Source organism: Propithecus coquereli, unplaced genomic scaffold (genome assembly GCF_000956105.1).
Source record: "Propithecus coquereli isolate 6110/MARCELLA unplaced genomic scaffold, Pcoq_1.0 Scaffold3, whole genome shotgun sequence".
In the NCBI taxonomy this organism is placed as follows: Eukaryota; Metazoa; Chordata; class Mammalia; order Primates; family Indriidae; genus Propithecus; species Propithecus coquereli.
Window position 1 is genome coordinate 14220878 of NW_012148618.1, and position 26293 is coordinate 14247170.

The 26293-nt window shown below is 47.2% G+C and overlaps 1 protein-coding gene across 1 annotated transcript; it reads right to left on the reverse strand.

The window, feature by feature from the left end:
- Nucleotides 1–3999: 3999 nt before the first annotated feature.
- Nucleotides 4000–26293, reverse strand: TGM7 (transglutaminase 7). Its single transcript, XM_012649257.1, has 13 exons — nucleotides 26279–26293; nucleotides 18833–19015; nucleotides 18099–18344; nucleotides 17113–17231; nucleotides 15032–15160; nucleotides 14774–14951; nucleotides 12552–12690; nucleotides 11058–11161; nucleotides 10386–10628; nucleotides 8725–9051; nucleotides 8180–8340; nucleotides 4578–4711; nucleotides 4000–4332 (listed from the first exon to the last, which is right to left on the reverse strand). Exons 1-13 carry the CDS (start codon nucleotides 26286–26288, stop codon nucleotides 4173–4175), a joined length of 2133 nt encoding a protein of 710 aa, XP_012504711.1. The 5' UTR covers nucleotides 26289–26293; the 3' UTR covers nucleotides 4000–4172.

Genomic DNA, 26293 nt, shown 5'->3' on the forward strand with positions numbered 1-26293 from the left:
TGGCTGCCTCCGGTTCCTGGGCTGCTCCCCGCAGAACAGCTGGATGGACTGGACCTTCAGGAAACTGGTGCCAGAATGTCTGCTTCCCCTTGCATCCTCAGACTCCAGGAGACACTGTAGGTGGGGCCGGACTGCTGCACTGCCACCTGCTTACTGGGCAGATCACAACTGGTTTTCTCATTTGCCCTTGGGTTTTTCTTGGCAGTGTTGCTTGGCTGAGAGGAGGTGTGGAGGCTGATGAACTGTCACAGTCTTGTGCCATGTGGCCTTGCATAGCTCTTGAGCAACAGGGCCTTCCCTGGCAGGTGCTGTGCTGTCGTGGGGGAGCCAGGAGGGAAAGGTGAGCTGACAGGGTCTCCAGGGAGATGGAGGGGGCTGCGCCTCTGCAGGAAGTCTGATTTGGGGCTTCCTCTTCTGCATTTCCTATTGGCCAACTCATACCTCACATTATAAATACTTACCTATCTTTCCCCCAGGCGCCCTCGAGGGCATGGGCTGTGTCTTATTAAAGCATTCCTAGTGTTTAACAGTGGCAGTGGCTAATAGTAATAAAACTACTAATACAACTGGTAATAGCTTTTAATACCAGATACTGTTTTAAATTCTTTATGTGCACTACTCCACTTAATGTTACAACAGCCCTATGGTTAAGTACTATTACTGTTCCTGTATTACAGATGAGGAAATCAAAGGCTTAAAGACATTAAATAGTTTTTCCAAGATCACTCACAAAGAACTGGTGGAGCCAGATTTTGATTGCAGGCAGTCAGACTCCACAGCCCAAGTGCTCCGTAAGTGCTTGATGCAGTCACTGAAACATGGTCTTCTTCCAGGTCCTGTTTCTGATCTGTTGGAGTGAATGAAGTAACAGATGATCCACGCATGAACTCGCTGAGAAGGGTTAGCCGGGGAGAAGGCAGGAACAAGGACAGGAGAGCTTATCGTGAGGGGGACAGGAAGGTGAGTACAGCCAGGGTGGATGGGTCTGCACAGGTGTGGTGGCCAAAGGGGAAGATGTGCAGGTGGCCTATTTCATGGCGCCCCTCAGGCCAGCCTGGAGCAGCTGGGAAGAGTTGAGATTTTGGAGCCATCAGGCAGCCACTGTGAGTAAAGCTCGTTGAGTTGTGCCAGCTGGGTGGACTGAACGCCAGGCAGCTCTGCCTGCCCCCAAACTTGATCAGAAGGCAGGGAATTCACGTGCACCTCGCAGGCCTGGGCCTCCCACAAAGGACCTGGCAAGGTCAGGAGGCACTTAGAGAAGATGGGTCCGAGGCAGCCCCCAGGCAGGAGAGGCATGGAAGCAACATGGGGGCACGAAGCTCATTTACGGGGCCAGGAGAGCCCTGGCTGCTCCTCTTCCTAGACCCCGGGGCTGAACCAGACCTGGGCTCTGCGCCTAATGAGCTGACGTACAGGCTCAGCCTTTCCTTCAATTCTGTGAAAGATTAATGAGAGGGCCGGTGTGCTGGGGCAGAGAGGCAGCTCTGATCAGAGAAGCTTGTCCCTCGGTCCAGGGGCAGGGACACGAAGATACCAGGAACCTGAGCAGCGGTGAAGAGTAGGGGTGTGACCTGCAGGGGAGGGACCCTTGAGCAGCGACGTGGACATACCAACCATCATCCTGGGGCAGGCCAGCTCTAGCAAGGGGGTGGGGGCGGGAAACCTCCAGAGCTTTCTAAGACCCAGAGAGCTCTGAGTGCTAATTCTGGCCCTGCCATGACTTCCTAGCATGCCCTTGAACAGGTTACAGTTTCCTCGTCTGTCCAATCAGGGCCCATGACGCCGTGGGGGCCCAGGTCTGAGGGGAGAGTGAGGAGTTCCCCCACAGACGATTCAAAGGGAAGCCACAGTGGGCAGATCCAAGTGGACTCCTCTGTTCCTCTCCTCTTCTCATCCCCAGAAATGGAGACAGTCACCCAGGAGAAGTGATTTAACTGACCAGAGGGCCTCTGGATGTGCTTGTGCATCACAAGTTACAAAGCACCTTAGAATACACTTCCTCCTCCGGTCCACAGCGCCCTGTGAGGGCCGGCAGGGCTGGCAGTACTGTTGTTGTTAGGTGATCATTTTACACCTGGGGAAATCAGGGTCACACCTTGAGGGAGTTGAGAGCTCTTTGCTTTGTATCACGCAATGATGCAGGACATGATGAACCCCAAAACTACCAACGAAAAGGACCTAAGGATGACGGTCTCTGTGCACACCACCGGGGCACAGGAAGACCAGAAGCCAGGAGCTGGGGGCGCTGGCCTGGTTGAGCTGCCTCCCTGCTCCACAGCTGAACATTTCTTTTGCCACACTTTATCTATGGGAGCCCCGCTGGGTTGTGAGGCAAAGGGCGGGTCACTCAGGATCTAATCTCAGGGTGCACTATAGCAGTTCTGGGCCCTAGGGATGTCAAACTGGAAGAGAGGATTGAGATGGTCTAGCTTGTCCATCCAAGGCAGGGAAAGGAGAGGAAGCGGACAGGCTTGCCTAAGTGAGGAGAAAGAGGAGGAGGAGGAATAGGAGAAAACACAGTTCAAGTATGATGTTAAAAGTCAATTTTTAGCTGGAGACAGGGAAAATAATTGGAAAGGTGGACTGGGAAGGCAGAAATGACTAACATCCACATCTCTTGGAAGGCCCTCAGAAGCCCAGGGGGAGGCTGCCCACTGTTGCCCCCCAGTGACACAACCAGGGACAGCACAGGAGGGCAGTGACTAACATAGGAGGACCCGCACTCCACAGACAAGCAAGGTGTCACATTTCTGCAAGAGCCAGAGCAGGTGCCCCTCTCCTGAGGGTGGAGAACTGCCTAGAACACTGTGTGACAAGGCAGTGACAAGGCGCCACAGAAATGCCCAATGGCACTTAATGGGGACAGGTGTAGCTGGCACACAGGGAGGGGTGAGGGCGTGCAGGCTCCCGTCCTCCCTGCCCCAAGCAGCTGGGAGCAAGCAGGCCTGGGGGAGGTGCAGGCCTGGGAGGCCCCCAAGAGAGAAAATAGAAGGGAGGAGGAGGAGGACTAAGCAAGCAAATAATACTACATGGACAGGAGGAGGGGCAGGGGAGGAGAGGGAGGAAAGGGAGAAGGAAGAGGAAGAGAAAAAGGAAAAAGAGGTGGGAGGGAGGAGGGGGAGGAGTGGGAGGTGGGGAGGAGGATGGGGAAAGCAAGCAAACAAATATCACACCAGAGAGGAGGAGAGAGGAGGAGGAGGGGAGGAGTGGGAAGAGAGGAGGGAAGGGAGAAGAGGAGGGGGAGAGGAGCCCTGGAGCACCTGAGGAGTGGATGAGGGCAAAGGGCCCATGCCTGAAAACCAACAGGAAGTGCTCTCCTTTTCTGTATTTCTGGATTTTCTGAATTATCTGTGATGCAGACGGATCAATTTACAACAATGACTTTAGGAAAATACAAGAGGGGAAAAGACCAGAATGATCTATTGCAAAATGGTAGCAGAGATTTCCTCTGGGATGAGGGAGCTATTGGTGATTTTTCTTTAGTTTCTTTTCACCTTTTGGTTCTTTCCAAATCATCTAGAATGATCAGGAATGATTTTGGTAACCACAGGGGAAAAAAATACTAGAGTGGCTCCAGCCATCCTGAGCCTCCAAGATGGGCCCTCAGGTAATGTTTGTTGAGTGAATGCATGTGGAAAGGTGGCTGTCCAGCCCTCCTGGGATGCTCTAGGTGGCAGCAGAGAAGTCCTGCTGGGCAACTTCTGGGTAGTCGGTGGCCATGGCACTGCAGTCGCTGTCCCCCAGCACATCTGGGCTGCTCCCCTCAGGCCTGCAGTCTCGCTAAGACAACTTAAATGGAGAAACCTGGAATGCTGCAGTCCCGAGAAGCTGCTTTAGAGGCCATGGTGGTGGGCTTGTTTTGTGGTTGAGGCCCTTAAAGGAGGAGAGGGAGGATAGGAGGAGCAGGCAGGGCCCAGCCACACAGCTGGCAGCCAGGCCAAGAGGACCAGCCAATAGCAGTAAGTGGCTTGTCAGCACAGGAGCGAGAACACGGGTGATAAACAAAGACGTCTTTATTGTCTCTTCCCAGAGTGCACAGTGGTTCGAAGAAAGCTTCATTCAGTCCCAGGCAGTCTGGGAAGAGGACAGAAGTGGAGCAAGGACAACATATTCAGGAGTAGGAAAGAGCACGGCAGGGCCAGGGGTGCTGGGGACCACCAGGGGCAGCAGGCTCAGGAAGCTCTAGCTGGGGCGACCAGGATGTCCTTGTAGCCCTTGATCTCCTTGACCTCGTTGCTGCTGATGAGGACTTGTAGCTGACGGGGTCCAGCTTTGATGGGGTAGAGATCCAGTTGAATTTGGATGGTGTGTTCAGCCATCAGAGTCCCAAGGCTGAAAGTCAAAAAGAGACTGTCAGAGCCTTGAGGGGTCACCACTTGGGTGGGTGCTCTGTTCCCCTTCTGGGTGGGTACATACCTCCCACTCACCAACACCACCCAGCTCAACTTTTGCTGAGGAGGGTGGGAAAGTGGGGGCCAGGAGGCACCTTTCAGGAGACTGAGGAGGGTCGTAGGACCCCACAAGGTACCCCTTATCAGAGACCAGCATGAGCAAGGTAGATGAGCGGTGTCACTTACTCATTTACTATCTGCCCATCGATGAGGCCACTTCCCTCCAACACCATCGTGCAGTTACTCAGAGACACTGTTAAGGTGTTGGTGAGGGTGATGTGGACTCTCAGTGCCTTGCCCACCTCAGCCCTCTCAGACACCTGTGTGGAGAGAAGACGGAGACACTGTGGGCTGCTGCCTTCACTTCTGCACTCCGATTCAGTTACCTGCCTCCCTATCCTTCTGGTGACCACCAGGGACTGCTACTTAGAGCTAAGATGCTACAGTTGGGAGAGAAAAATATGACCTGAGATATTTGATATTAACACATATACTGGGCCGGGTGTGGTGGCTTATGCCTGTAATCCTAGCACTCTGGGAGGCCGAGGCAGGAGGATCGCTTGAGGTCAGGAGTTCAAGATCAACCTCAGCAAGAGCAAGACCCTATCTCTACTAAAAACAGAAAAAGCAGCCAGGCATGGTGGTGTACACCTGTAGTCCCAGCTACTTGGGAGGCTGAGGCAGTGGGACTGCTTGAGCCCAGGAGTTTGAGGTTGCTGTGAGCTAGGCTGACACCATGGCACTCTACTCAGGGCAACAGAGTGAGACTCTGTTTCAAAAACAAAACAAAACAACAACAACAACAACACATATACTGACTATCTTAGGTCACAATACTTCAAGAAGCCACCACCAGGCCGGGCGTGGTGGCTCACGCCTATAATCTTAGCGCTCTGGGAGGCCGAGGCGGGTGGATCGTTTGAGCTCAGGAGTTCGAGACTAGCCTGAGCAAGAGCGAGACCCCGTCTCTACTAAAAAAAATAGAAAGAAATTTAGCTGGACAACTAAAAATATATAGAAAAAATTAGCCGGGCATGGTGGCACATGCCTGTAGTCCCAGCTACTCGGGAGGCTGAGGCAGGAGGATCGCTTGAGCCCAGGAGTCTGAGGTTGCTGTGAGCTAGGCTGACGCCACGGCACTCAGCCCGGGCAACAGAGCGAGACTGTCTCAAAAAAAAAAAAAAAAAGGATCCTGAGAACAAATCCAGAGTCAGTGAGAGAATCATGATTGATTAGTAATGTCTGACACAGGCATAGGATAAGAAAGTGGTGTCATGTGTGCCAGCCATATGCGATCAGTGATGTCATTTCACCCTTTTGCTTCATCAGTGAGGAAACAATGGCAGAGCCAGGACTTGACCCAGGTGTCCCAGACCCTAGACCAAGATCTTTCCCCCACACTGCTATGTCTTCGTATACATCACAGAAGTGTGTTCAGTGCCTCACTTGTGAGGTCTGTGTCATGGGGCAGCATAGCCATGGCCTGTGAGCAGGAGGCAGGGATTCTGTCCTGCTCGCTTCTGGATTCCCTGTGCCTAGCACAGTGCCAGCCAAATGATGGACATTGGTAAATGTGTGTTGAATTGAAACGAGCTCTGACCACCCAGATCATACTAGGGACGTGTTCTGGCATGGCCAGAGATCCAAGGAGAAGGAGGTACACACCCTGACTTACCTGGGATTCAAACAAAAGAACAAAGTCCCATGTGCCTTAATGAGGGTGTCAAAGTAGAGCGGGTTAAAATAACTGGGGACTAAAGATTTAAATGTAAGACCTGAGACCATAAAACTTTTAGAAAAAAACAGAAAAAACTCTTCTGGACATCAGCCTAGGCAAAGAATTTATGACTACTACCCCAATAGCAAATACAGCAACAACAAAAATAAATAAATGGGATTTAATTAAATGAAAAGGCTTCTGCACAGCAAGGGAAATAATCAATGGAGTATGTAGACAACCTGCAGAATGGGAGAAAATGTTCATAAACTATACATTTGACAAATGACTGATATCCAGAATCTACAAAGAACTCAAACAAATCAGCAAGAAAAAATGAAATAACCCCATTAAAAAGTAGGCAAAAGACATGAATAGAAGTTTTTCAAAAGAAGATAGACAGATGACCAACAATCATATGAAAAAAGTCACTAATCATCAGAGAAATGCAAATTAAAACCACAATGAGATACTACATTACCCCTGTTAGAATGGCCATTATTAAAAAAAATAAATAGATGCTGGCATGGAAGCAGAGAAAGGAAAGTGTATACACTGTTGGTGGGACTGCAAATCAGTGCCACCTCTATGGAAAACAGTATGGAGATTCTTCAAAGAACTAAAAGTAGAACTACCATTTGATCCAGCAATCTTCCTACTGGGTATCTACCCAAAGGAAAAGAAGTCATTTTATCAAAAAGACACTTGTACCCAAATGTTTATTACAGCACAATTCACAATTGCAAAAATGTGGCATCAACCTAAATGCCCATCAATTGATGAGTAGATAAAGAAAATATGGTATATAAATACCATGGAATACTACTCAGTCATAAAAAGGAATGAAACAATGTCTTTTGCAGCAAGTTGGATGCAACTGGAGACCATTATCCTAAGTATCTCATAAATGGAAAAACAAACACCACGTGTTCTCATTAATAAGTGGGAACTAAATAATGGGTACACATGGTCATAAAGTGGTGTAAAGGACATCGGAAACCAAGAAGTGGGGAGGGGGAGAGGGGGTGAGGGATAAAAACTTACCTGTTGGGTACAATGTACACTACTCTGGTGACGGGCACACCAAAAGCCCTGACTTCAGCATTATACAATTCATCCATGTAACAAAAACACTTGTACCCCTTTAATATTTTGAAATTTAAAAAAAGAAAAGATAATAATAACTGTGGAAGCCAGCATAGTCACACAATCATCCATAGGTCCTTTAGTGACAGGGACCAATTAACAAGCTACTTGGCACCTGGATCCCAGGGCTCTGCTTCGGGTGAGTGTGTCTGCACTTGCAATTCTGCCCACTGCGTGCCCCACCATGGAGGATGCCTGGCAGCAGCTGGCTCGACAACCTGACAGCGTGCCCAGGTGGAAACCACAGTGTGGGCCAGCTGATTTATGATAACAGAGCTGCCCAGTTCTCATTAGGGGTGGAGATGGGGCATGCTGTTGGCGAAGGTAGTGGGCAAGTCTTTCGTAGTGGGAGGGAAAGCGGGGGAGCTGAGGCTTCAGGGAAGGAAACCCCTGGTAATAGGAGATGGGGAACAAACAAGCCTTCCTCCATGTACCTCTCTTCCACCCGAAATTCCTGTCTTATGTAATGGCCACACCAGCCACTCGTGCATCTGAACTCAAAATCTGAGCTCACTTTCCTTTGTTTCCTTCTTTCTTGTCACCCCCATCTTATCAGCAGTCACCTTTAGAATTTGACCTCATGTTCTCTCTCCAATCTGTCTGCTCTATTCCATCTCCTGGTCACTACCTTTCTTGTCTCTTTGCCTTTGCAAAGCTATTTCCTTACTTAAAATGCCTTCACGTCTATCTCATTTCTCTATTCGGTGCCTTCCTATGCATTGCCACAAAATGTCACTTCCTCTGAGAAGCCTCCATGCCCCACCCTGCACTTTGTGCAGAACACAGGAGACCACGCCGCACTGCACTGTATCATCGATTTTGTGTGTCTGAGGCAGGGACAGCGTTTTGTTTGCTGCTGCACACCCAGCCCCTGGGTTGGGTGAGTCAGACAGCCCCGGGGCCCCGCCTCTGCCCAGACGCCTACCTCAATAGATAAGTGGGGAGGTTCCAGGGAGATATCTTTTAGGACCAGCATGGACCTCCCTGTCTCTTCAAACTCAGCGATGCCAGACACACGGATCAGCTTTTCATCTGTTAGCTTGTTTCTGTAATTGTTGTAGGGCAGCAGGAGTGGCCACTGTGTCTCTAAGCACAGATGAAAAACATCTTGAGTCTAGGGAATGGGTCAGAGAGAGAGGGAGAGAATGTGTATGTGTGAGAGAGGAAAAAGGAGAGTTTTCACATGAGAGATAATACATGTGTGAATCTATGTGTGTGAAAGTATTTGTGTGTATGTGAGAGACAGACAGACAGACAGTGTGCTTACCCTACACAGAGTGCCCCAGGGCTCACTACTGTGTCTCACGTGGTAGGTGGCATCAGAAGTACAGCAGTTGGCAGCTTCACTGCCCGAAATGTGTATGTGTTGGGGGGTGGGTCTCTGCGTGATCCGGCTGGGCCATCCCAGCTTTGTTCACGGCCCAAAGCTCCCCCCAAGGAGGTGCCTTCTCAGGCCTGCCTCATACTCACCCTTCCCAAAGTCCAGGTTCAGTTGCATCATGTGCCTCCACAGGGGCTCCCGGGTGCCACCCCCGTGCAGCAGGGCCTGGGCACAGAAGCGCACCACCAGTCGGATGGGCCCCTGAAGGTGGGCTCTGTGTGATACCCTCTGGACACGCAGCATCAGCAGCACGTCCTGGCCCCACTCAGGCGTCCTGGCCAGGTGAAGCTGCAGCCGCACTGGATGACCCTCAAAACCCCCAGATCCCAAGAGATCCAGGAAGGATGAAGAGGTTCTATTTGGGCCCAGCATTTTCCTGGAAGCCTTCATGAATACAGATCGCTCCTCAGAGGATCCTGATGGAAAGGAGAGACAGGAAGGCCGCAGTGGTGAAGAGTGGAGAGGACCAAAGACATTCTTGAGGGAACAAGCCACTCAGCAACTCTCAGCCCCATCCTGAAGCCATAGGAATAGCAGTGCAGGGAGGGAGCACAGCACAGTGAGAGAGCACAGCACAGTGAGGGGGCACAGCACAGTGAGGGGGCGCAGCATAGGGAGGGGGCACAGCATAGGGAGGGGTGCAGTATCCTGGCTGAGAACACAGGCATTGGTGGCGCTGCTCAGGTCTAGGTTCAAATCCTCCCCCTATCACAATTTCAGTGCTTAGTCACGTCATCTATAACCCAGGGATGATATCTGCTTCCCTCATACAGTTGCCAAGGAAAGTTAGGTTAAGGGAGTTGCTGAAGGAAGGCACTCAGCAGTGTTCTTTGTCATTAATATTGCCACCATCATCACTGTCATCATCATAGAAGCCAGAGGCTTCTCTCCCCAATTCCAGCATCCTCATCCTTATTCTAAAATATATGTTTGGACCTTTTAAACAGAGCTTCATCTCTTGCCCTTGGGGGCAACTCAATATTGAGGCTTAACTCACACTTACGCCCCACTGTGGACTTTTCTACTACATGCCAGAGGCACTGCGCCCAGTCCTTTCTGCGCATCAACTCATTTAACCCCCACAACAGCCCTCTGAGGTACTGTTATCCCATTTTGCAGGTGAGGAAATGGAGGCACAGGGATGGCAGGCTGTGTCCAGGCTTCCACAGCTAGAACACAGCAGAGCCTTGCTTGCTACTCAGGCGGCCGAAGCCACCAAGCACTCTCCATGGGGATGCCCGGGGCTCATCCCTCCTGAGCACCCACCTCTCCCCTTGCTGCTGCCCCTACAACCATGGACATGGGGATATGGCATGTGACCCTGGGATAGAGTTACCAGATAAAACACAGTACATCCAATTAAATTTAATTTCAGATAAACAATGAATAATTTTTAGTTTAGTATGTTGCATGCAATATTTGGAACATACTTATATTAAAAATCATACCCAGTTAAATTTGAATTTTTGAATACTTTCTAGCGTAAGTATGGCATGCAACATTTGGGACATTCGTATACTAATAAAATATATTTGTTTACCTGGAATCAAATTTCACTGGCACTCTGAATTTTATCTGCTAAGTCTGGTAACCCTACCTTATGGCTATATACCCAGGGTCCAGGAAAGACCCCTGGGAGTTTGCCGTGAGGACGAGGTGATTAGATGGTGATGGTTTTGACCTGGAGCCACCCCAGCTGGCCCAGAGGAGGTTATACCAACCCCCTCCCAAATCCCCAGCGTCCAGGCACCTTCTGGATACTTGTAGGAGCTGGTGATGTCCTGGCGCTGGTCTGACCCCACCATCTTGGTGCTGATCTTCTTCCCGATGGAGCTGGTGTTGTGCACCAGGACTTCCTGAGCCTGGCTATTCCTGAAGAGCCAAATGACTTCGTCGGCATTCACCTCCGCGTACACAAAAGGGGTGTCATAGGCCAGGTGGACCTCCCCTTCCCTGATGGCCTTCACAGAGGCAGGGCCGCAGCAGAACAGCCCTGGGGAGGCAACGGGAGTTGGAAGATGGCTGGGGACATGGGGGCCAGGGGCAGCTGGTCGTGGCAAGGGGAGGTAGGGCAATGGCATGGACAGTGACACCGCTGACTCTCACCTGCGGGGTGCCCTCCAGTCTACCAAGCACTTTTGTTCCCATTCATTCATCTAACCCTCACAGCCGCCCTGTGGAGTGGCAATTATCATCTTCCCCACTTTACAGGTGAGGAAACAACCGAGGGCCCGTGACTTATCCAGTTGACCCCGCTGTCGATGGCAGGGTTAGAGTCCTGATCCAAAGCTGTTCTGCTACGGCTTCCAGAAGGGACTGAAGTGGGAAGACACCGCTCCTCTCTGGCCTACTGCTCACATGGTAAGTCACCCTATAGGCCTCCCCACGGAGTCCGCGCCCTGCCACAGTGGCCCACACTCACCGCTGCTGGTCTGCTGGGGAGTGGGGTCCAGAACCTGCCACCCATTGTATCCTGGCGGGAGATCTTTCCGGATCATCCAGCACTCATTCCAGACGTGGAAGTTCCTGCAGAAGGGAGTAAGGAGGCAAGGCTTCACATTAGCTGAGGTTTTGCCAGGTGCCAGACACCACACAGAGGGATTTACAGAATTGTTTCTTTTTTTTTACTTTTTATTAGGAAGTAATTTCAAGCTTAAGGTTGCAAGAATAGTACAAAGAATATACACAATTCATCTATTGTCAACGTTTTGCCTCATTTACTTTCTCTCAATATGGATATATGGACATATACATATACTTCAGTGTGTATTTCCTAAGAATAAGGATCTTCTCTCACATAACTACTGCACAGTTAATCATCATTAGCAGATTTAATATTGATATAATACTTTTATCTATTTACTGTCTGTATTTCAATCTCGCCAGTTGACCTAATAGTGTCCTTTATAGCATTCTTGTCCCACCCAGTACAGGATTCAGTCTAGGATCACACACTGCATTTAGTTGTTCAGTATCTTTAGTCTCCTTTGATCTTGGAACAGTTCCTCAGCCTTTCTTCATTTTGTTACACTGACATTTAAAACAGTATGTATGTATGTATTTATACCAGTGAGGGCCCCTTTGATGCTTGTGTGATGTGTCCTCATGATTAGATTCAGGCTGTACATTCCCAGGCAGAATTCTACATGGGTGCTATATCCTTCTTACATCTACCACTGCTTCTTGAATCAGAGATGAGTCAGCCCTCTAGGAGTATATCTGTGGATCCGAGGTTGAAAACCCCTGCTCACCTGCCTTTCTCTCATTTTGCGCTAACAACCCTGTGAAGTAGACACTATCTTTCTCTTACAGACAAGGACACTGAAGCTCAGAACAAGGACGGGGGGGGCTCCAAGGACACCGGCTAATTCTCATGCAACTCAAAGAGTCTCACCTGGAAACCAGCTGGACGAGGAAAAACAGGAAACCAGATTTGGATTTGGGGTAGAGCAGAGAAGGAGAAAGGAACCAGGGAAAGAGAGCGGAGATGCACACACATACAGAGGCATGGAGAGAGGGAGTGAGGCGGGGGAGGGAGAAGGCACCAGTGACTAGAGGAGGACTACGGAGGCAGCAAGGCCCAGCCCTGGCCCAGACAGGGAAACAGATTGGTACAAACAGAAAGACTCAGAGAAGGAACAGTAAGATGAGTAAAGATTTTTGAGGTCAGTGTTCAGAAGACACACAGCAAATTACTGGTCAAGGCTTCAGAATGTTATGACATTGTCTTCTACCTCTGAAGGGAATTTGACTTGATGATCTAATTAGCCAGAACCACCTACTGGGTTGGGCATTATCCTCCAAGCGTCAGCAGCTACGCACAGGGCAATATTGCTTCAACAGCCAGAGAGATCCAGGTCAAAGTTTTCCTGCCCTGTCTGGGATAGATAGATCTGTTCAAGACAAAACCCCTCACCATATTTTGTCTTGTTTCTGAGTTGGCAGCATCTCTGCATTTTGGTCATAGTAGGTGTCGATGGTCAAGTTCCTATCCACATTGTGTGCAGAACGGAAGTTGGAAATGACACGAGTTGGAACACCTAAGCATCTCATTACTAAAGAGAAAAAAAGAACAGAGAATCACTGAGTTCATCTCAAGCAGAATTATTGGTTTTCCATGCATAATTTCTAACTTAAGGTAGAGAAAGAAGCCAAGATTCTTGCAGATTTACACCTGTAACTTCTTTATTCCCAGAGCACTGCACCTGAACCCAAAACCCTGCTGCCCATGTGCCCCATCAATGGTCTCCATCCCCCAAGGAGAAAGAAGTAATTTGAGGATCATTTAAAACAACAGTTAACAACTCAATTTATCATTTAGGGCTTTTCCCACTTGGCAGCAGCTTTCCAAGTTAAAAACAGAGAACTGAAAAATTTTGATAATTAGAAAGAAAATTTTAAAAACTTTAGCCCTATGCTGTGGCCAGTTTCAAATGAGAAGCTGTGTGTCTTGAGGTAAGTGGCGTAACTTCTCTGGTCCTTAGTTTCTTTGTGTATAACAAAATGAGGAATGGGACCAGATGATTTTCAGTTCTGAAATTGTGGATCTGTAATTCTATTTAAAGACAAGAGTTGGGGGGGAAGCAAGAAAGAAATTAGAGAATTGATAGAAGGGTAGGATCGACTTCTAGAGACTGTAGAGGAAGACATTATCAGAGACAAGGGGAAACCACATACCAGTGGCAGCGATCATCTTTAATAAGGCAGCAGCTCCCCCTTGTGGCTTTTTAGGATAGTGCTACTAAGGCTTTTCAAAGCTGAGTTAAGATTTCACAGAGCTAGTCCCACAAAGCAGACATAACTGCCCCCCTCCCCAACACCTCCGTGCCCAGAGCCAGATGAAATTAAGCCAAGAGCCAAGTATGACCTTGGGTACTTAGGTTCCCACTTCTGCCAGTGCGGCAGGGAGTTCAAAGAGAGGTTTATTTCACCCATCTCCTTCCCAGGAAGAACAGGCAGCCCCCACTGAGGCTGCTGGGAGGATTACAATGCTTTGAAAAGCAAAAGGACTATTGAGAGTAACCAATCTTTTGATTCACTGAATAGCTCCCAAGAGGGCCACCTTCCTGCAGTCACCTGTCCACTCAGCTCAGCTCCTGGGCTCATCACAAATCTTTAGTAGGTGCAGAAGCTGGACCTGGGCTGCAAGTGGCCATAGGCAGCTTGCCTGGAGCCAATTTCCCAGGGCTCAGTGGCCCCAGAACTCAAGGGCCTGGGAGCGAGGAGGTGGAGCAAGGTCATGGACCTCATCCTCCCACTCATCCCAGGCCTCCTCCATAACACCTACCTGGCCACTGTCTGGGGACTTCCCAGCCCAAGGCAAAATAGGGAAAACTAAGGGCCAGAGTAGTCTCAGCCCGATTTCACAAATGAGCAAAGTGAGGTCACTTGATTGCAATGCTCAGATTTAAACCTCTTCTCTGTCTGCAGCACCTATACATAACTGCCAGGTTATGTGGCCCCTCTCAGAAAAGTCTAGAACTTTGTCTTTGGTGCCTGTCTCTGTCCTCCCCATTCTGTGCTCCCTCCTTCTCCAACTCAGAGTCAACCTGTTAGTTCAGCAAAAGTTTATCCTCCTCCATAGTGTGACAGGCACCCTGTGTGAGGCGTTCTGGCCTTGCAAAGGGAGACAGGCAGGTACCTCAGTACTCTCCCTCTTGCCCTCATTTTCACAGATCAACAACTTTTCTCTGAACTGTAAATAACTGATAATGCATAAAACATTCATGCTTCTTAAGGGCAGTTAGCAAAGTGTCACATCTCTACTTATAACTTGTCAAGAATCTCAGAGAAGCATTTGGGAGGTCAGGGTGTCTCAGACCATCTGCTCGCACCTGCCTCCAGGCTCACCTTGAGCTGAGAAGCCTGAGCAGGTGGCAGAAAGAAGCTGTTTGGCCTCTGCTTTAGGACCACAAGCTCCTCTATCCGGGCGACCCTTATAACAGGTTGACTCTCCATCAGTAAATGTAAACGTGCAGGATTCCTGGAGACTGCACAATGAGCTGGCTAGGAGCGCAGGGGCCCACCAGTCCCTAGCTATGGGGCCATGGGCCAGCCACGGTTAACTTATCTGAATGGAGACCATCACAGCCTGACCTCAAAGGGTTATCATAAGGACTTGTGAGTGTCTTCACTCACCGGTGCACATAACAGATGCAAAGACCCAGCACTGCCCGTACTTCACGGGCTGCCCGCCCCTGGCCGACCACTGCCGCAGGATGGCCACGCTGCCATTCCACTCCAGCGGGCTCACCCCTCGGGAGTAGTCCTCGCCCCAGTTCCCCTGCAGCACGCCACTGTCGTCGTTGCTGTTGATCTGCAAAGGACAGACAGGTGGGTTCCCACAGTGCCTGGGAAGCACAGACTGTTCTCAGGGCAGGGAGCTTCCGTCCTCACCATAGCGCTCACCACCCTGCACACATATACCACGTCGTTCCGCTGCGAATAGTCTTTGGATGGGTTCTCTAGGTAGTACAGGCTCTTGTTCAAGATCTCAAAGCAGATATCTATGATGTCCTCTTCAAACTTCCAAATGATTTCAAGAGAGATAAAAGAGAAGAGCAAAAATGTCTAGAATTCTGAAATTTCAAGTCACTAATAGACTTTTAGGGATGATGTGTATGTGGGGAGGTGGAGGAGGGGCTAAATATAAGACAAGGTCCTGCCTTCAAAGAGCTTATAAATCCACTTGGGAATGTGTTAGATTCAGAATTCTGGACAACTAAACCATGTGGCTCTGATGGAAAATACAGACAGAATTCAGAGAGTGGGAGATCCCTGTTGGCTGAAGAGATCAGAGAAGGCTTTGGAGCCAAGGGACTGTGAAGGATGGGACAGACAGGAAGAGAGGAGAGTGGGGACATTTACCTGAGGCCTTTGAGCACGGTGAGTACCAAGGACTTAATCTCCTATATGGAGGACTTGTGGGGACAGAAAAAGATCAGATAAGTATAGGGCTAGGTGTGGGGCCAGGCATTTGAGGAGAGAGAAAAGACGGTGGTGGCCGGGTGTGGTGACTCAGGCCTGTAATCCTAGCACTCTGGGAGGCCAAGGTGGGAGGATTGCTTGAGCTCAGGAGTTCGAAACCAGCCTGAGCAAGAGCGAGACCCCGTCTCTACTAAAAATAGAAAAAATTAGCCAGGCATGGTGGCGCATGCCTGTAGTCCCAGCTACTCGGGAGGCTGAGGCAGGAGGATTGCTTGAGCCCAGGAGTTTGAGGTTGCTGTGAGCTGGGCTAATGCCACGGCACTCTAGCCCAGGCGAGAGAGTGAGACTCTGTCTCAAAAAAAAAAAAAAAAAGATGGTGGAGAGTCTCAAGATTAGGTAGAGGGGCTCAGAGTAGACGCTGTGGGCCCTGGAGAGGGCAGGGTAGGCTCCTGACACACATTTACAGCACATGTTCATGACATGTGCACAGCCCTTTTGGCTGCCAAATGCACGGGTATTCATCTCTGTCTTAAAAAATGTCACAAGTTGCCACAGTTGGAGAATGGAGAAAATGTGATCTTCCTCAGCGAGGCTCCCCGCTTCCCCCAACTGTTCCCTCCTGGAGTTTGGGGACAGGACTGAGATGGCAGTGGGGGAAAGAGAAACTACACCTGCCATGACTGATAGTGGAAAGGTTGCCCGGAGCCAAAGTCCTCCTCTGTACATGGACTGGATGTTTGATGTTATTAAGGGATCACTGTTCATTGTTTTCCAGTTATGATCATGTATTGTGGTTAAGTTCTTCAGAAAGAGTTATCTTTCAGAGCTATGTTCTGAAGTATTACTGCATTAAATGATATGTAATTTGCTTCCCAAAAAGCCAGTGGTGAGGTAGGGGGACGGAGGAGTATAGACCAGGTATGGGCAAGCTTTTTCGCCAAGGACCAGAGAATAAATATTTTAGCCCTTGCAGACCACAGGGTCTCTGTCTCAACAGCTCAGTTCTGCTGTTGTAGCATGAAAGCAGCCACAGACACTTCTAAACAAATGAACATGGCTGTGTTCCATTAAATGTTATTTATGGACACCACAATTTAAATTTCATATAATTTTCACATGTCACAAAATACGGTTCTTTCATAATTCCTTTTCAACTATTTTAAAATGTGAAAACTATCCTTAGCTTGTGGGCCATACAAAAGCAGATAGTAGGCCCCATCTGGCCCATGGGCTATGGTTTACAAATCCCTGGGGTAGAGGAAATAAGACTCACCATAAACTGATCACTATTGAAGCTGAGAGATGGGTCCATGGAGATTCATTACAGCAGCCTGTTTACTTTTATTATGCTTTAAGCTTTTCATAATAAAATATTAAAAACTAAAGAGGAAAGGCCTCTCCCCATCCTTCCTCCCCCCTCTCACTGGAAGGAAAGTTGGCCCAGCACTTCACACCCGGCCCCTGTCAGCAGCCCTTCATGATCCAACAGAGTTGTCTTGGACCAGCCTTAACGAGCCCACCCCAGGCCCACATCCAGGTGACAGTGTTACCTGCCCGAAGTTCCAGGGCCAGGAGGTGATGAATCTTTCATGACCCTTGTAGACAAAGCCATAATCCCTCATGATATACTCCTGCAGCAGTATTTCACTTGGCAGGTAGACATCGTCCTCTGAGCAGTTAAGAGTAGTGCATGGGGAAAAACCCCAACCAGAAAATAGAGTAATAAAATTAAAAACCAGTAATGACAGTATCTTTCTGGAAGACAGGAGGAGCAGTCAGTGGGTTGATGGCAACAGAAATTAAGACTGGACCCCCTTAAAAGTCTAATATGTGCTTTTCTAGAGGCCAGCAATATAATCTATACTTTAAGAAATGATTATCTTGGCTGGGTGCAGTGGCTCACACCTGTAATCCCAGCACTCTAGGAGGCCAGAAGTTAGAGACCAGCCTGAGCAAGAGCGAGACCCCATGTCTACAAAAAATAGAAATATTAGCCAGGTGTAGTGGCATGTGCCTGTAGTCCCAGCTACTTGGGAGGCTGAGGCAGGAGGATTGCTCAAGCCCAGGAGTTTGAGGTTGCAATGTGCTATGATGATGCCACTGCACTCTAGCCCGGGTGACAAAGTGAGACACTGTCTCAAAAAAAGATTATCTTTTCCTGATTGTAAAAGTGACAAGCTTATTGTAGAGATTCAAAAAATATGGATGGACAGAAGGAAGAAAATGAAAATCACTCCTTCCCACTACTCAGGACACCCACCATTACATTGTGTGTTCTGGCCGCTCTCTTTCTATGTACATATATTTAACACAGTTAGGATCACCATGTTCTACTTCCTGAGCTATTTCACTTAATGTCACACCATGAATATTTTCATCATAGTGTTAAAATTCTTTGTAAAGATGATTCTTAGTGAGAGCACATGGTAATACATTTATTACATGCAGCGATTTATCTTCTGGGTTTTCCCCAAGGAACCTCACGGAGCCTTCCCAATGGATCAGGTCAGCATTACAACTTGTGAGCAAGTCCTACCTGCACTCCAAGGGTTAAAAAGCAGGATGAAAGTCCCCAGAGGGTAAGTTACACCGTGACCTTGGCCCTGAGAAATCTCTATCTTCAGAGTGTAAGGGCCAATGACTGCATTGGCTGGTGTGAAAAGGGAGACTTGGAGAGAGTTGGAGTCAATGGTGAAGTCAGAAGCACTCCAGACATTCCCATGCTGGGTCTGGGTGAGTAAGAATGTGGCCTGGGTCCCCAGCAGCTCTGAGGGCTCAGGTCCTGTGTAGGAGAGAATGATCCCAAAGTGAGGCTCAAAAATCTATGTGGTATATGATCCCAGGGGGCCTGAAAGGACCCTCCCATCTCCCACTACTTGCTAATCCTTTTGCCTTTTTACTGCCATTGGGTGTCCTTGAACAAACTAACATCTCTGGGCCTTAGTTTTTTTAGCTATAAAATGGGGATTGTAACAGTACCCACCTGAAAGTCTTGTCATGGGGATTAAATGAGATAACGTATGTGCAGTTTTAGCACAGTGCTTGTTGTGTATTTAAAAGTTGGCTGTTATTGCCACTACTTCTGTGTGCTGACTTGGCCAGATCTTCCCTTAACAGCACTACAGGGTCCTGAGCATGAGGGTCCTGGGTGCTCCCAGGAGAACAGAGGGGAGGGTGTCTCAGAGGGAGAGGCAGGGGCCCTGCAGGTGGACTTTGCTAACACTCCCATTTTGAGGGAACTTGCAGGGCCTTGGGGCAGGGTGAACTCACCAGTCTCAGCCACGAAGCTGATGGTGTCAGTCTGGGGCTGGAAGGGTCTGTTGAAGCCCAGCTGCAGGGTGAAGAGCTGGCCGCGGCGCAGGATGAGCCGCTTCAGGCCCATCTCCTGCGTGTGGTGCTCCTTGTTGTTCCTGGGACTCTGCAGGTCCACAGACCTGAGCTCCAAGGTGGCCACTAGGGAAGGGAAGGGGACAGGTCACTGCCCAGCTGCCACTCCCTATGCTCATGTGTCCCCTGACACTTCTCAGTCATTTCTGTGCCACCTGGCCCTGACTTAGGTAAGATTCCTGTCCAGTTTTTAGGCCTTCTGCCACCCTGCCCCCTCATTTCATGCCTCAGCCTCAGGGGGCAATTCAGCAGGTTCTGGCTGGGGAGGGGAAAGTTGATCCTGGTGTCTTCTGCACCTGGAGCCACAGAGCTCAAGGATTCAGGTCCCCAAAAGCAAAATGATTCCAGATAACTGAAATTTAACCCTTAAAGTGCCACCACATGCTCTTAACCACTTTTGTTGATATCCTTCTAAGAGTCACTCTATTATGCTGCTGATATAAGAATAAACATACCAGAATTTTACATTAATTATGACAACGAGCTGACTAGAGGCTGGGACCTCCGCTACAGGGCAAGTCCTGCTTTAGGATAGTTGCTTGTAAGTTATTTCTTGCTTCTCAGCCATGTTCCAGGTCTGTGAGGAGGGCATTGGCTGCTTCATGGGGCGCCACCGTATGTGTACACCTAGTGGATGGTTATAAAACTCTCATGGCACAGTGGGCAAGTGTGCAGGCTCTGGAGTGACCACCTTGCCTGTGAGACCTCGAGCTAGTTACTTAACGTCCCTAGACATTAGTGTCCTCTTCTGAAAAATGGAGACAATTGCACTGCTACCGCATAAGGTTTGTGGGGCATTAAGTGATGAGGGTACACATATAAAGGCCTTGGCATTGTGCCAGGTTCAGAGTAAGCACTCAGTAATGATCAGTTAGTATTAACAGTAGTATTAATGCCACCTCAGATTGCATTGCTTTGCTACTTTTGCTGGCAATGTTTATATCACATCTACTGTCAACAAAAATCCATTAGGTCTTTTGCCTAGTAGTACATCAGTTTATCTCAGTGGTTCTCAACAGGGAAAATTTGTCCCCAGAAGGACATTGAGCAATGTCTGGAAACCTTTTTTGACTTGGGGAAGAGGCTGGTCCTGACATCTACTGGGTAAAGGCCAGGAAAACTGCTAAACAGCACCCCAGAGGAGAACCTCATGTTTGCTCCTGTCCTGGTTTTGTACCATTTGCATTTTGAATGGCCACATAAGTTATTTATGTTTTTGCATCTTTCCTACCTGTCTGGATCTTAATTCTTTGACCCAAATGCTTTACCTTGCTGTCTGTAGACTGGCTAAACTGTCTTCCATGTCTTCATCCGAGTAATTGATAATAAGATGGTTCTAAGCATCAAGGCTTAAGTTGGAGGCCAGTGGAGCAAGAGCTTTCCTCCAGGTTTACACTGAGCTGTTAAGAAATACTCTTTGGGTGTAGCTGTTCAACAGCTGTGACTACATCTAATTCTTTGAATTAAGAAGTTGAATTAGGTATTTTTGAATTTCCTTCACAGTCTAAAATCAAATTCAGCTTTCATATTTTCATCTTTCCCATAAATTTATCAAATGTCTGGCTGAAAACAGACTGTGCCCGATGGCCCCTTGATCCCCCTCCTAATAACAATCTTTCCTGGGGTAGATTCATGAAAGGTAAATTACCGGATCAAATGGTAAAAAGTTTTTAAGCCTCTTGATGTAATTTGGGTACTTAAATAGATATGTTATTGGAACCAGAAAATTCAGAAAAGATCTAAAATGCCTTTGAGTTATTTAACAGCATTTTTTAAACTTCAGATCTAACCCATTCGGTAGTCTGTGGAATCAATTTAGAGATAGGTGGCAAATACTAAGAAAAATAGAATAGAATGGAAAATATCACAATGCATCATGCAGAGGAAGAACAAAGATAATTTTATGTGTAGCTGGGTCATGATGTAAATCGTGGGTCATGGTCAAAGTTTGAAAGCAGCTGGCCTAGATCCTGTTGGAAACTGGTTGCATCTTATTTGTTTCTGAAGAGCCTGAAATTTTCATACCAGGACCACTGAGCCTTCACAGAAAGCCTCTCCGTCCCATGCATAACTCTGGTGGCCTTCCCACCCTGAAAGGTCATAGACCCAAAAGAGGCAGTAAAGAGCACACAGGAGCCCTTCCTCCCTCCACAGGACGGAAGAGGCCACAGCAGAGCAGCCTTTTCCCAGCTGTGGTTCACAGCTCAAAGCATAGTTCCTAAGGCAGCCAACCCTATTTTCCCTTTACCCAGGCTTCTCTCATTTGGGGAAGAAAGGAGAAGAGGAAGCAGGAAGATGTCCTCCTCTCTAGATGCCCAAGGTTGCAGTGCATGGAGAAACTCATTCTCCATGGGACACTCAGGTTTCCTTTTTCATTCCACTCAATATAATTATGCATTTGGTTCACCGAAGTGCTTTTCATGTCAAGGAGACAATGACTTAAAACAACAAAAGGAAGGGCTTTTAAGGGAGCAGGAAAGGAAAGCCAAGAGGATCAGGAAGAGGTTCCACAAAGCAGGAAATCAAGCAGAATAAATTAGTAAAAACATGTCAGCACCCACACGGCCTTCTTGACTTGGCCATCGTCCCACTGAGTTAATGACACGAGTTAAGAAGAGAGGTAAGCCCCAGCCACAAGACTCCTGGCGCTTATTTGACTACTACAAAGACAAAGGTATAAAACGATCAAAATATATCCCAATGTATTATCAGCCCTTAAAAAAAAAGGAGACACTAAAAACAGTCATCTGTCTGCGATGAGTTGCGAAGCTCCTGTCCTGTGAGAGACCAACCCTGACACAGCCATGCTTTCATGCCTGGTTCCATCTCTCCACTCAGGTCTTGGCTCAGAGGTAACCACTGCACAGGGGCTTTCTTTGCCCACTGAATATGATGCTCTACCTCCTGCCCCCTGATCACTTGCTGTCACAACACCCTCTTTATTTTCTGCAGAGCACTTAGTATCTAGAATTAGTTCCACAAAAGCAGAGACCTTGGCCATCTTCCCTAGCATGGATCCCCCATGCCTAGCATGGAGCATGGTACCTAATTGCAGATAACAATGGCTAAAGTTCATGGAATACTTACTATATTCCAGGCACCATTTAGAGCATTTTACATCTCTGAAATCATTTATGTTCTCACAACCACTCTGAAATGGGGGTGTAAATACTGTTCCTGACATGCAGGAAGGTGCTGGGCAAAGCTGGGAGTTAAACCCAGGTAGGCTGGCTCCAGTGCCTGCCCCTGAACCTTCACAGTCTCCTGCCTTCCCTGGTGGCGATGTTTGCTGGATGGATCAATGCACGTGTGCATGAAGTCCCAGGAGAGTAGCCCAGCCGGAGGGCAGTGGGGCTGTAGGGGAACTGGGGGCAAAGCCTGTGAGGGCAACAGGGCCAGGACGAGGAGGGGCTTGACCCCAGGCCAAGATGCTGCTGCTTTGTTCAGTAGTAATGGGTAGATCTACCCCTGATGGGAGGATAAAATGTTAACATCTTTCTAAGGGCAATTTACCAGTGTTTATCACAAAATATAAGAAAATCTGAAAATACAAATACTTGTAGGAATTTTTTCTAAGAAAATCATCATTTGTGTGCAAAAATGGACACATAAGGATTTCAAGGTAACCCAATGTCCTACAATAAGAGTTGGCTACATCAACTTTATTCCCGTCATCTGATGTAGCCAACAAAGAGGACGCCAACAGCAACAACAAAAAAGAACAAAGAATATGGGGAGATAATCCATGAGATAGTGAAAAGAAAAATAAAAAAGACTAAAAATCAGTAGGTTACAGATTATCTTTAGGTGGTGAAATTAGGGGAAGTTTTTAAGTTTTTTGGTGTTTTCCAAGCTTTTGCTTTGATCGTGTATTCTTTTTGTATTTAGGGGAATGTGTTAATTTGATTAAAGGCAGGTTTTTGAGCAGGAGTGGCAGGATCAAAGCTGTACTTCAGGATTAATCCGGCTGTGGTATTTAGCCCAGACCGCAGGGAAAAAAGACAAGGGTGGGAAGGGCAGTGGAAGCTCTGTCGAAATGATCTGGGCCAAAGGCTAACGAGGAGATGAGGACATAAACACAGATGTTGGTAAGAGGAAAAAAGGGACCACCTACTTGTGCAAGGGACCAGCATCCCTGGGCATGTGACAGGCTAATAAATTTTACTTGTTGAAATTGCTTGAATTGCTGGGCTTCCTAAGGCCCCAGCTAGTGTGGATGCAGACAGGGTAAGTTAAAGGAGTGAGGTCTGCCATAAGGTCTTAGGCAGTCGGGCGGGGGGCGAAGGGTGGAAAACACCAGGTGGAGACAGCAAAGGGTGAGATATTCCCCAGCAGCAGGCAGAGAGGATTGGCACCTGCTGCCAAATGGCAGATGGACTCAGCTCCTTCCCTTTTCCTGCCTTTGTTCCTGCATTTATTCCAGCTTCTTTTCTTTTTCCACTTCTCGTTATTGCTGTCGATTTGGGGACTTTCACAAATATTTCATTCTTTTTCATTTTTTCTCTTTTAAAAAATGTGAAAAGGTACAATCTGTGTGAGAGCATATGACGAGATTCCTGTAAAATGAGATTAACTGCAGTATTCTGTGCCTCTTTAAGCGTGTAAGAATAAAAATGTCTTCTTACTTAAAAATTCAAGTCCAAATTCCTTAGCCAAGCATTCAAAGTGCGGTCCCAACATATCCATCCAATCTTATCTCTCAATAGCCCATAATGCTTAGCCAAGCATTATTCATATCCATATTCAAGCATAGCCAGCATATCCATCCAATCTTATCTCCGAATAGCCCATAAACTCTGTGTCACTTGTATGGTGGCCTTCAAATAGAGCATGCCCAGCTCCACCTCTGGATGGCCCCTGCCCCTTCCTCAATCTCTTTGTGTCTCCATTGTACCTGTTCTTCAAGCAAAACTCAGCATCCACCTCCTCCATGAAATCCTCCCCAACCATTTCAGAACATGGGAATATCTTAGCCCTGCAACAAGAGTTTTATATCTAGCTAATATGTACTAACTGTTATTAAGCTCCTGGCTTTATGTACATTATCTCCTTCAATCCCTATAACTACGCAATGAGATTTTATCAACCCCATGTTCCGGATGTGTAGAAAGATGATCACTGAGGTTAAGTAACTTGCCCAGTGTCACCTAGCTAGTAAGTGGCAAAATTGGCATTTAAACCTAGACAGTTTGACTCTAGAACCCAGCTCTTAGCCTCTGGCTGGTGGTGCTAGTCTGGAGGTTTTCCAGCTTTTTTTTCCAAGTCAGTGAATATTAAGCTTTCTTCAAATCAAAGCATAATAAACAAACCTAAGAGGAGCTGCTCTGGTGGAAGAATGAGGCAGGGGTTCTGCCTATCCCCAGGCTTCTCTGTAGAGCCCTAGGGGTCCAAAGAACAAAACGAAAACCACAGCTCCAACTCAACCTCCTCATCCTAAGATGACTAAGAGGGTGAAAGCCCTAAGGTGGCTCAGCAGGTCAGGACAGAACCAGCTACAGGACCCACCTGATCTGTCTTCTTACTCTGCATTTTCTTAGACTCCGAGTTATTATTTAGTTAATCACTTACTACTATGTTGTTTCCTTGAAACATTATTTTCATTTGATGGTGACTACATGATTAACTATATTGTTTGATAGTTTGCACACAATACCCAGCAATTCAAATAGTTGCTGGCAAGAGAAAAGTATTCCCAGGTTGTTTGCATAGGTTAAATCATTAGATTTTTTGCTTCATGTGTAAGAAAGGTTTAATATTCATAACATATAAAAGTTGCTATAAATATGAAGAAGTCTTGCTATGATCATGGAAATGCAAACTAAACCCACAATGAAATCCATCTTTGATCCATTCAAAAATATTTAAAAGAATAACAATAACCTATTTTGTTGAGCATATGTGAAAATGGGCTGTTTCATATACTAATGGTGAGATGGTGAGAGTGTAAATTCATACAGACTTTTTAGAGGAAATCAATTAATATTCATTAAAACTTAAAGCAGATATTGCCTTTGATCCAACAGTTTTTCTTTTAGAAATCATTCATATAAAAATATTTACACATGTATACAAATTTATATCAACAGAGATATCCATTGCAGCATTGTTTATAAGAGCAAAATATTAGAAACAATCAAAATGTCCATAAATAAGGGATAGTAACAAACTAAACAAATTAATAAATTTGTTAAATAAATTGTGCTTATATGCCCAGAATGGAAAACTATAGTTACTACAAATTTTTGATAAATCAATATGTACTGACACAGAAAGATCTCTAAGATATATGGTTAAGTTTTTTTAAAAAGCAAGTCATCAAATGATATGTATTATGTAATCTCATTTGTATAAAACAAATGGTTTTGTATACTCTAGTATTATTTGGAAACAGTTGATCAAATTGTTAATGGTGTTTCTTCTCGGGAAGGAGCAGGGTTGGGAGTATCTATGTATGTAAAGGGGAACTTGGACTTTTTTAATTCTACTGTATGAATTTTTTACTGTTTACAACAAGCATACATTTTTGTGTATTACTTGTTTAATTAAAGCATACTATTTTAAAATATTATGTAACATTTTAGGTTTACTCCAGGTAAGGATAACCGAGGAAAAAAAGATACCCTAGAATCTACCACAAAAATACCCTGGAATCTAGCACACAAACTTCTTGAGGCTTCTCTATTATACTCTGGCTGGTACTAAAAAACCAGTCACATCTCTAATTTCTAATAGCTTCTGTGATATACGGTTTAGAATATCATTTTAAGAAATGGATGATCCATGTTTAATGCCCTCTTCCAGCAATCCCCAAGTCAGCCAGATGTCCCAGCCTGTGGAAGCCTGTTTCCTCACTCCCAGCAGGAGTGGCAGGGGCTCTAGGACAGTCAAAAAAGGGACCTAAGCTCAGAGACAGGAGCTGCAACTCCCAATTGGGAGCTGGGAGCTGGAGGAGAAGCTGGGTAAGAGAAAGGTCTAGGAGCTGAGAGGTGTCCTCCCACAGCTCCAGGGTTAGCCACAGAAATGCCTCCCAAGCACCCAAGAGCACCTGGGGTGTGGGCCTCCCCTGACTTCTCAAAGCAATTCCAGCCCCAGGATTTTAAAGAAAAGATTGTTCACAGCTTCAGGAAAGAAAATGAATGGCTGTATGATTTCTGCCCCAAGGTCCAAGCGAAGGTGGGGAAATGGGAGGAAGGAGCCAGATTACACAATCAACCAGCAACCATCAATTTAGGCTCTCCTGTCTCTTCTGTTCACCCTCTAACCTCTCCAAACTTCTCTCCTCTCTTGACTTAGCACCTCAGAAAAGTTGAATAAATTCCCAGTACTTACCCCGATCCATCTCCC